The sequence below is a fragment of the Asparagus officinalis genome, chromosome 7, assembly GCF_001876935.1.
Source record: "Asparagus officinalis chromosome 7, Aspof.V1, whole genome shotgun sequence".
Lineage (NCBI taxonomy): Eukaryota > Viridiplantae > Streptophyta > Magnoliopsida > Asparagales > Asparagaceae > Asparagus > Asparagus officinalis.
This window is the reverse complement of record NC_033800.1, coordinates 127,250,497-127,262,252: the sequence shown is the minus strand read 5'-3', so window position 1 is coordinate 127,262,252 and position 11,756 is coordinate 127,250,497. Positions and strand designations below refer to the sequence as shown.

The 11,756-nt window shown below is 36.0% G+C and overlaps 2 protein-coding genes across 2 annotated transcripts in view; both read right to left on the bottom strand.

Moving 5' to 3' along the window:
- LOC109848730 (sorbitol dehydrogenase-like) lies at positions 7–1,972 on the bottom strand. Its single transcript, XM_020418382.1, has 2 exons — positions 1,381–1,972; positions 7–528 (listed from the first exon to the last, which is right to left on the bottom strand). The coding sequence occupies exons 1-2, from the start codon at positions 1,702–1,704 to the stop codon at positions 34–36; spliced, it is 819 nt and encodes a 272-aa protein (XP_020273971.1). The 5' UTR covers positions 1,705–1,972; the 3' UTR covers positions 7–33.
- The window catches only part of LOC109849399 (heterogeneous nuclear ribonucleoprotein 1-like), an 8,907-nt gene continuing 535 nt past the window's right edge, over positions 3,385–11,756 (bottom strand). The window contains exons 2-3 of the mRNA XM_020419222.1: positions 7,007–7,894; positions 3,385–3,819 (exon numbers count right to left, since the gene is read on the bottom strand). Coding sequence (XP_020274811.1) covers positions 7,010–7,894 — 885 coding nt within the window. The 3' untranslated portion in view covers positions 3,385–3,819; positions 7,007–7,009. The remainder of the gene's footprint in view (positions 3,820–7,006; positions 7,895–11,756) is intronic.

The following is an 11,756-nucleotide window of genomic DNA, read 5'->3' as shown; positions in this document are numbered from 1 at the left end:
CGCCATCTTGAACTGTAAAATTGCAGTACATCATCAAGGAAGTTTCTTGTTGAGCCCAAACCGTCTAGCGAAAAACCAATCGCTCAACGTGGACGATAAACCGAGCACCGCGAAAAGACCCGTCATATGCCCGAACACGATCTGCCTCGGAGGCTTACGGCTCAGAACTTTTCTCGCCACGTGTCTCGCCAACTCACTTGCATCCGTGGCACGCGCGCCCTGCGATGCGCGTGCCCTCTCTGCGATCGCTTCCTTGAACTCTCCGTACAATCTCCACTCCTGTAGTAGTCCCACCTTCTCGGTGTCTGCCTTGCCGAAATTGGACTTGACGGCGCCAGGTAGGACCTTGATTACGTGGATGCCAAACGGTTTGAGTTCGAGCCTTAGCGAGTCCGACATCGCGTGGACCATGGCTTTCGACGCGCAGTAGGATCCAGCCCACGGCGTTGGGACCGATCCTACGATGCTGCCGACGTTCACAATGCAACCGGATCGACGGGAGATCATGCTTGGAGCAACCGCTTGCACCTTTAAAAACAAAATGAAATAGATCATTTGATCAAGAAAATCAAGCCATTGGTTTGACAGTGTATATACTTTATGATTACTTAGAGCATCTCCAACAGCTTCCCCATCTTTTTGAAATACTTAATTTTGGGGAATATAGAGCTTTTTTTTGTCCAACAGATTCCCCATATCATTCCCCAAAATAGGGAAGAAGGAGAAAAAATAGGGAGCATTCCCCAAATCTGCAGCATTCTCCAAATTTTTGGGGAGAGCTTTATTATTGTAATAAATACGATTTTTCAAAATGGGGAAGCTGTTGGAGTTGGAGCAAAAATAATTTGGAGAATATGACTTTTGTTTCTCCATTTTGGAGAAAATTTTGGGGAAGCTGTTGGAGATGCTCTTAAAGTAAGAGCATCTCCAACAACTTCACCATTTTATTGGTATTCTCACTTTTGAAGAATTTTGGGTTTTTTTTTTGTCCAACAGATTCCCCATCCCATTCCCCAAAATAGAGATAGAGGAGGGAAAAAAAGGAGTCTTCCCCAAGTCTGGGATATTCTTCAAATATTTGGGGAAAGCTTGGTCATGAATGCAGCATGTTCTTCAAGACGGGATGGAGGAAAAAATAAATATAAAACAAAATTCGTAATTACAAAAAAAACCATAGGGGCAGTTCCAATGCATAAGAGCATCCAAAAATAGGGATGTAGAATATTTTTATTATTGTAATAAATACACCATTCTTTAAAATAAGGGAGCTGTTAGAGTTGGAGCAAAAATAATTTGAAGAATATGACTTTCGCTTCCTCATTTTGAAGAAATTTTTGGGAAAACCGTTAGAGATGCTCTTACTATAAAACTAACAGTTACCATTCTGAGTTGACCAAGCGCGTTGACTTCCCAAGCTCGTCTCACAACGTCAAGATTAAGCTCCGCCAGCGGACCGGTGCATCCAATCCCGGCGTTATTAACCAACACATCAATCCTCCCGTGTCTCCCCAAGACTTCAGCAACAGCCAGCTCAACACTTTTATCGTCAGCAACATCAATCCCAATCACCTCAGCATCAGCAGGGCCATCAGGCTCGTCGATGATGCCCGAGAGGCGATGAGCAAGGTCAGAAGCAACAACGCGGCAGCCTATGCCGCCCTTTGCGCAGCCGGTGATGAGAACTATTTTCCCGTTGCTGTCCATTGAGAAATGATGACTTGGTTGGTTGATGGATTTTTGGGGTCTAGTAGTTTAGATGTTATGCTGGGTTAGTATTTAGTGGGAGGTCCGCCGAGATTGTTTTTAGATGGTCGGAGAGAGTGAGGGGATATTCTTGAAGATGCGGAGTGTTCTGCAAAGACTAAAATAAATGGACGGCTAATTCCATTGGTTTAGTGTCCGTTATCCTCGACCCGTATCCGTATTCATTCTCTCCAGTTGACAAGGTACAAGTTATTTTATCCGCTGTTTTAAAAACCCTCCTACTAGTCCGTCTAGGCGTACGCCTAGGCCTAGGCGGTACCTAGGCAGCCTAACTAGCGCCTAGCCGTACGTTGGTTGTCTACTTAAGTTTGGGGAGTATTTAGGAGAGCATTGTCTGCATATGTGCGCTGCACCCTTTGTTTTGATCGTTGATTTTTTGTATTGCGACCTCTATGTCCTCCAACCTCCTTCAAAAATTTTTAATCTCCAAATATGAACACCTTCACTACCTCCTCCGACCTTTAGCAAAAACATCATCGACCACCAGCTAAATGAAGAAAGAAATCCGTCTAGACACCGGTCTGGACCAAAGTTTTCTATAACATTGATATTTATTATCAATTATTATAATTACAAAATAAAAAAGAAAAACTCCTGGGCTCTAGGCGTCACTAGGCGTCAGATCCAACGCTTAGGACTCCTGGCATTTTCTATAATAATTTTGTTAGTTATTATTTTGGTTATTTAGTATTTAATTATACATGATTTATTGTGAATCTAAGATTGCTATATATTTTTGTTTGCAAATTGATATGAATTTAAAACATGTTTTATTAATTATTATAATTAAATAATTTTAAAAATAGCCAAACGTCTAGACGCTGGCTCAAACGCCTAGTCTGCCTTGCGTCTTCTGTAACATTGATCGTATCTAATTATTTTCATAGATAGTTTTGATAGTGTTCAACACTGAGACATAAATTAAAGTTTTCATTTTAAGAGTTTTTAAATAATTCGCTATACAATACAACCAAAAAAAAAAGAATTTTATGCAAAGAATATATTGTTGGCATGTGTTGTTGTCTTTAGCTTTTAAGGGTTAATTGACACAAATTCCCTGTTGTAATATTATCCCTGTATTTTAATTTTGGTATATAGAAGGATGATTTCTTGATTCTTTGAAGATAGAAGGATGATTTCTCGACTCTTCGAGCCTGGGCAAAATTTTGACAGATATTATGCCCAGATAAAATTAGCAAGTCTGCTTGAAGGTAAAATAGTCGAAAAAAATATATCCACGTGGCATGTATGCCAAAAACAAACCACTGAAAAAGTTTCGATCTGCGATACTAAATGGGGGTCAATGCGCAATTAACCATGAAATATAACCCTTCAATCCTCCTCTGACCGTAGACAACTACATCAGCAAAGTTCGAAATTTCCCCCCTAAACAAAGATACTCATCCAATTTTAGACCGAGCTCATCAAACTTGTGATCCAAGATTATCATATTTCACAAGAATGCTTAACATCTCACGAGATACTCTAACATGGAGGTTGAGTTATAACAGGAAAAGTTCGAATCCCTCTTGGAGCAGCATGCAGCATATCACACAAATATTTATTTCTGCTACAGAAACTCTAGTAAGAACCATAGCCATACTCACACAAATACATATATAACACAAAATTCTGTTATTTCAGACACCAACAGTTTCCTCAAAAGACATTATTGGCCAGATCACAGCCTATGTAAGCCAGCACAATTTGTGATTTTTACATGAAATAAAAAAATCACAGTAGATATTTAACTTTAAACAAGTACAAGCTTACCTTACCAACTTGCCCAAAGTGCAAGATCATCCACCCAAATAATCGAATTGCCAAGTCAAGCAAATTAATTTTTTTTAAAAAATAAAAATAAAACAAATGGTTCATAATACTTGTAGGTAGATAAAAGGTTCATTAAGAATAATCAAGTTTTGAAAATAAAAAAGCGAGATGCCAAATCCTGAAATTATCAATAAGGTTTTTGTTGATCAGTCGTCGGAGCTTGTCAGCTACAAAAGGTGAGAGTAAGAGGCTCGCATCCAGTTGGCAGTTACAGATAGATTCCTGTTCCAAAATACAAACTTGTATTAGAAAGAATTATCTCACCTCACATTTTGAATTATAATACGTCATCCGTTACCCTTTAGCTGCCAAAAACATGATAAAATAATCGATCTATGGTTGCATCCAACCATAAATCAATCAAAGTTTCTCATAGTTGACTCAAGGAAGCTCGATGAAATAGTCAAAGAACTTCACATATATCTCATTCAAGTACCACAGAAATCAGGTAACGCTATTTTAACAAACATGAAAAAAGAAAAAAACGTTATAGCTAACTCCAACATTACAAATAATGAAACCCTTTCATCAACATGGAGATGAATTTCGCCCACTTAGAGCAGATATTTAGTTGGGGTTTGGCCAGGTTCAGATATTCAAACCCAGCAAAAGAAACTGGGAACTCTCAAAAAATCTACACTCTGTGCTTTCAAGCTGGGCTAAATCGGGTTGGGTCAAAAACCCACCAACATAGTTGACACTGGTTGAGTATGATTTTGAGAGGAAGGCAAGGCTAAAAATCATTACTTTTTCCAAAATTTTCAAGCTTGAAAATATGGAGCAAAAGGGAAAAATATGGTCATCCAACTTGTTCACTCAGAAGTATTTGTCAAGTTGTTCATTTTCATCATGAAATCCCTATCAGAAAAGGATATGTCTAAGTAGGCTATAAGACTGGAGCAAATCATAAATTAAATGCCTTATATCTCCTTTTGAATTTAACTGCTAAATTTAATCATCCATCTAGAATCATAACTCCCCTTGACGTCGTCAAATCTAGATTAACTCTGGCATGGTATTAGTAAAGCTGGTACTGACTTGGATATTGTTTTGTTTCCCTCAACTCAATGGAGGTCTCCTTTAATTTATACTAGCAAACTTTATTCGCAAATGATCAGATCATTATGCTCAGTCCTTGCATTATAGGAGTGGTTTTATAGCATGAACATTTGATCTATGTCATCCAGTACCTTATCACAAAGTTTCCTTATCCTATACCAACACAATGAGCATCAATCCTTCAGATGAGCCATTCAACTATTACCGTCCAACTTGGTTACCCCTTATAATTATGACAGAACCAATTAGTTTTCCAAAATGTAAAAATAAATTAGCACAACTAAACCCAGGATTCTCCGTTCCGTAAAGTCACATTATCCACAAACCCTTTCAGGCTGCCACATTCCCACATGCTGAGAAACCCAAAGGCAGTAGAAAAGAAAAAAAAAACATTATACTGCTCCATAACATTGTCAATCTGGAACTTAATCCATTACAAAACCAAGATCTACATGAACGATTTTTTAACTGCAACCTAAAACTGTGCGCTAGATACTGTTCACCTATAAATCCTCTTCAACACGAGAGTAACTGTTTAAACAATGTGTGATATCCACATGAAAAATGTGTGCGCGTGAGTTATGGTAAAAAAGATCTCCACCTGTATCACTATATATTAAACTGAAACAAGGGAGAATCTCCAATGTCGGGTATGAAATTGACAGACCAGCTTGAAATATAGATCAGATGCATGCTAGATGCCATGGGGGTCAAAATGAAAAGATCTGCAAATAATATTATACAAGTTGAGCATGTATGGTTAGAGGAATTGAATGATACTATAAAGTGGATATGAAGGATTGAAGACAAGTGGATATGACATCGCAGCGAACAAATATGATAAGACAGAAAACAATTCAGAACCTCTGAGATCTGAAAATGAGGCCTTCAACCTCTTGCACATAGTTTGGGCATCATCCCTCAGTATCATGCTGGCAATTTGCAAGTAAGGTCAGGTGACGTGAAAGCACTTTCTGAAGTTGGGACTGCTGCCAATGTAGGGCTCAGAAGGATCTTGGCCCACACGATTATAACCACGAGGGAAACAAAGGGTTGTGATCACAGAGATATAGGTTTCTAAGGTCACATTGCATTCGACATGCTCTTATGAACAGATATGTTAAACAAATGGCACACAATATCGCTAAGCAATGCCTTAACAAGCTATTTAATATCGTTTCTAGTTTCTACAATGCATGTTGAAAATTTAGCTACGAATTCAATCAACATACAAAAAGATGTGTCTTGTAAAATAATGTCACAGATTGGGGGACGCAGGCTTCTTTTGTTAGATAAGAAAATCAAAGGTGTCTAGTTAACATGACGACAAGCATTTTTTTAGTGGCTTAAAGTGTTCCTATGTCACAATAAAAAATATTTCAATCTTTTACTTCTCAATTTGTCTCGATGATCATATGGCTAATCTAAAAAGCCGTGAAAGACAAATAGCCAGCCATCTAGTGATATTCTCTCCTCAAAATTTTGAACTATTAATATTTCACTAGTTGATTATAGAGCCAATACAACAAAAAAGGGAAAGCCCACAAGCCAGCATCTCGAGACTCCTTCCACGATATAACAAATAGGCTAAAAGCCTAAAACGAAAACTGTCAGGAAAAACAGAATGACGCAAATAGATATTAAAAAATAGAACCATTACAAAAAAGCTAGGGTGCGTTTGGGAACCTTGGTGTTTCCTTCATTTCCATGGCGTTTTTGTCAAAATAAAAACACCATGTGTTTAGGAACCATGGTATTTTTATGGTAAAAAACACCCAAAAACAACAAACATCACACTTGTTTGAAAACACCTTTTATGTGTTTTGAGTTTGGCATGGTGTTTTTTATGGTAAGAAACTCAAAATGGTGTTTTCAAAACACATTGGAAAAAACACACAATGGCATGGTGTTTCTTTAGAAAAACAACAAAAAACTCACAATAGTATCCAAACGCACCCTTAGAGGTACAGATATACACATACATGAGCGAAATCATGAAATAGGATCACCAAATGGCAAAGACAAATACAAGTAGTTAGAGAGATAATTTCACCACTACTAGATAAGCATTGACCCCTCTGTTTCCAGCTTAATAGAAAAACAATTTAGGCAATGGACGATCATTTAAATGGCTCAACTCTTAGGTTACACTTAACCATTTCATAATTGGACAAAGTGTTCACCATAAAGAACTATTACCATTGAACAATGTGGTGACCTCAGTTAAGTATGACAATTAAGGAACATTAACCAGTGGGGAAAAAATCCAGACACGCTATCAAACAAAAACATTTGAACAAAACATATAAACTATAAAAAATACTAAATAGAGGATTTTCTTTTGACTTACCAATCAGGAGACTTGTGGACTTTCCAACTTTTCACTTCCAACATCCTCTGTTCCATTACTATGATTGGTTATCCTAACATCGTTATCAGTTGGGTTCGACTTATCATCACCAGACCATACATAGCCATGATATCCAACAGAAGGCATGCCACTATATCCACCAAAACCTACATTGAAAACAGTGTAGCCATAAGGAACTGGACTCCTTGCACTCACCATTTCCTGACCATTCCTCGCACTCATCGTTCCCTGACCACTCCAAGGAATTCTCCCATATGGAGTGCCATAACTTATTCCACCATAAGGTCCATATCCACCACCATTTCCAGCTGCTCCATAAAAAAAACCTGGAACAGGTGGTGTTGCATAACCCGGATAAAACCCATATCTAAGGCTGTACGATGGATAATAATCCCTTTGGTGATTATTAAGGGCAGACCCTCTTCCATTATCCAAGTTGCCATTAGAGTCACTAAAATTAGTTTGGTTATTGCTGCCCTTGGGCACTGCAATTTTTACCTCTACATTCTTATTGTTCAATACATGAAACTTCTTCTCCAGAACACAGTCTACAGCCTCCACTGAATCAAACGTAATAAAACCAAAACCTCTTGGCCGTTGCGTAGAACTATCATACATAATAACAACATCAACTATCTTGCCAAACTTCTCAAAGTAGCTCTTGAACTCATCTTTTGTAATGTTAGAAGAGAGACCGCCTACAAAAATCTTCTTTAACTTGGTAGGATTTCCGTTGTTATAGTAATTGTTAGAAGTATTGCTGCTTAGCCCACTATTTTCATGGTCACTATGCATTGAGTATTGGCATCGCGGGGATGGGTAATTCTGGCGTTGTTCAGTTCTTGGTCTCGCTCTTTTCACATCTATCTGTAACATCATTAAAATACAAAGGATTATAAACAAACTGTGGAGTCAATTATCTGTCACAATACAAGACAATATATATTTTCAACAAAATGCGGATGACAAGATCTAATACTTTTCTGTGACAAAATCATTGACAGTTCAAATGTTCCACATGAAATTAATATCTTATTCATTTATATAATCCGTACAACAAGGAAGGTTGTTCGTCAATAACTGATATTACCTACCACTATAGCTATTTGTCAGCAACACAATTATGTAAAATAATAGCTATTGTACAAAAGCCACACATGTGGGACAAAGTCTGTTTTTTCTGCTGTCATACAACCACTTATAAGGGAAAGGATGTTTCCAGAATTCCTCATCCTTTATTTGGCAAGCAAAACGATAGTTATACTGAAGCTCAAGTTAAGAATTTATACATAGATATGGGGAAAGAACAAAACAAAGGTCAACAAAAACATGAATCAATAACATGAAGTTCGAAGACCACAAATTTTAAGATTGATCCTGACAATCAAGTAACACCAAATGTCAAGGCAGTATCATGTTCATTTAGATGAATATAGGCATAAAGAATATGAAGAATAACTTTTTATCACCAAGAAAGAGAAGAACCTGATAACAAATGCAAATTTAGGAAATACTTCAAACAAGAAATAAATAAGAAAGAACTTCAAATTTAATTCACAGCTTCAAGAAAAATTCAAAGGATGCAAAAAGGGCAAAGTTTTAGAAGTTTTCACAGTCTAATGTCTTACATAATATTCATGAACCTTATATTCCTGAGTAATTGTTCCTTATTTCTTCTTATCTAACTTATATTTCTGAAGATTTTACTATGCCTATACTTCTGCCAAACCTTAATAAGATGTTTTTTTTTGCTATAATTACCTACTGAAACTTTTTCCTTCTACCACCAACTCAGATGAATATAACCATAAAGCATATGAAGAATTATTTTTCTATCACCTAGGATAAGAGCCCAACAATATATGCAAAATTAGGAAATGTAAAAACACGAAAAGGGAAAATAAGAGAGAACTTTGAATTTAATTCACAATCTCAAGAGATATTCAAAAAGATGGAAAAAGAGCAATGTTTTAGAAGTTTTTACATTATAATTTCTTACATAGTTATTATAAGCCTTAAATTCTATTATTCCTATATTTCTGCCAGCCTTACTAAGATGTTCCCTTTGCTGTAATTACCTACTGAACTTTTTCTTTTCACCAACTCTAGTCACCAAACGATTTACTGTCCTAGGTCATTCATGAATTTCTCCAGCCACCTTCTTAATACAACAAAACATACTATTTCACATAATATTAACCTCATCATCTTACTCCAAATATCGACCTTCCATATCTACGTCTTATTCCAAATATCTACTTTCAACATTTTATCCTTAAAGGTTATCAATTGCCCGTCTTATATGTATGTATGTATGTATGTATATACACATACATATTTATATGTGTGTATGTCTATATATATATGCTATATATATGCGTGCGTGCGTGTGTGTCTATGTATATGTATATGTAATATTAACCTCATCACCTTATTCCAAATATCAACCTTCCATATCTCTGTCTTATTCCAAATATCTACTTTCAACATTTTATCCTTAAAGGTTATCAATTGCCCGTCTTATATGTATGTATGTAAGTATGTATGTATGTATGTGTGTGTGTGTATGTATGTGTGTGTAGACACACACACACACATAATTCTTTTATAAGATCATACGAAATTGTAAAACCTAAAATCACATATCTGATTTCATTCTTCTTTCCATATCCATAACCTCCATGCAAATTCTCATATCCACTACTTTTTTCCCAATAAGCCCATAAAGGTCACCTAATTTTTCCCTCCAGGATTCTCTCTAGAAATTCATCCGAAGTTTTTCCATATTTTCCTCCTACTACTCTCAGGTGATCCTACTTAGGGTGTATAAATATTAAAAATATTATGCAGAAGCACTAGCAATATTAGTTACCTCCAAGCTTAATACAATCTATATTAGTATTATTCTATCACCACTCTTTTAAATCTACATTTATCTGTTAATGTGTTATTGACAAGTATTATCATCTTGTTTCTATTCACCTATTTCCTTGTAAATCGAAGTTTATATCCCATACTTCAATTTCTCTAGAATTTCCATCTATCCGTTTAGTTTTGGTTAAAAAAAACTATATTCATCTTTCTTGTACATAAGTGCCAACTTCATAATCTTCCCTATATAAGAGTATTTATACTAAAAGTCGTAAACCTAGTCATACTCTCATATATAAGCCTTCTACATCTTTCTCTCCCATGATTCCTCTCTAATTATGGCTATTCATGTCTTGGCAATATATTTGAGGACCAATGTGGCACCAAAAAATTCTCACAATACTCTTGGCGTCATTATACCAGGTGGCATTGACGTAATGTGACATTTTGATGGATGCCCAATTATCATTTGCACCGGGGTGACATTGATTTAAAGTATGAGTGCTAGGCTTTATCTATATTCTAGCTATCTAACACAACCCTCCTCATTTATCCTGATTTAAGATAGGCAGTGAAGGACAGTACTCATGCATTTACCACTTTGCATAAATTGCTTTTATAAATTCAAAGCAAAAGAAATGGCACATAGAGAAGTATACATACTTTGTTAACATTAAAAATTAGATTCTTTTAGTTAGTATGAGTGTTCTTTCAAACAAAATTGCAACTAATTAAAAGCTTCCTATAAATTCTCATGCAAAAAAAATCTTAGCCCCATCACGAAAACTCTGATAATAAACATCTTTCATGAGAAAGAATAGTAATCATTTTAATAAAATCCTTTATAGCTTCTAGCAAATAATAGTACCTCAGGTACAACATACTTCATAAAATAGAGAAAAATATTTATATAAAAAAGGCTACAACACACACTTGTCCCCTTAAACTATCAAATTCGTCCCTTATTATCCCCCACCCCCCAAACCAAAATAAAAAATTGTCTTATTTAGCCCATGCTCACCCCTTGAACTATTTTCAGTCTCACTTTGCCCCAGAAGTATCGTTTTCCTCTCTAAACCTCTTAAAAAACACCGACAAAATAGTGAATGAAAACTGGTAATTAGGCACTTAAAGTGAAAGTTCAAGGGGTAAGCAGGGATGAATTTAACAGTTTAGGGGGCAAAGTGGGATGAAAACTAGTTCAAGGGGCATGTAGGGACTAAAAATTAGTCCGGGATAAGAGGGACAAAGTTAATAGTTTAGGCGGCAAGTAGGGTATGGAGCCTATGAAAAAAATAAGGACAAATTTTTATATCGACCCTTTTAAATATTTATTTATAATTTTCAACCCAGTCCAAACTTAATTAGCAATTTCGACCTAATTTCCATGAAACTAGGCCGGAATTGCTAATTAAAACTTCACAGGATTGCCAATTCCGTAAAGTTTCCTATGTTTTAACTTCACGGGATTGCCAATCCTGTGAAGTTTTATTCACCAATTTCAACCTAGTTTCCATGAAACTAAGTCGAAAATGCTAATTAAGTTAGAAGTGGGTTGAAAATTATAAATAAATATTGAAAAGGGTTTATTCTCAAAATTGATCCAAAAAATAAAAACCGATACCAGAATCTACACACAAACAAATTCACAAACCTATCTAAAAACAGCAAAAAAGGCCTTAATTTTCCTTCATACCTGATTCTTCAAATCTATCAAATTAACTAAGCATTGAGTAAAGGCAAAGGGTGAATCGCAGAAAAACTGTAGTATGTACCATCATAAGCACCGCCCCTCAACGATTTTATTAACACTTAACAATCTCTAACTTTTAGAAGAATAAATTGCAGATAACCCCCT

Excerpts from the sequence above, each read along its gene's own strand:
- LOC109848730 (XM_020418382.1), bottom strand. The coding sequence starts at position 1,704 with ATGGACAGCAACGGGAAAATAGTTCTCATCACCGGCTGCGCAAAGGGC. Across the intron at positions 529-1,380 it reads CGCTTGGTCAACTCAGAATG|GTGCAAGCGGTTGCTCCAAG; the intron begins GTAACTGTTAGT and ends TTGTTTTTAAAG.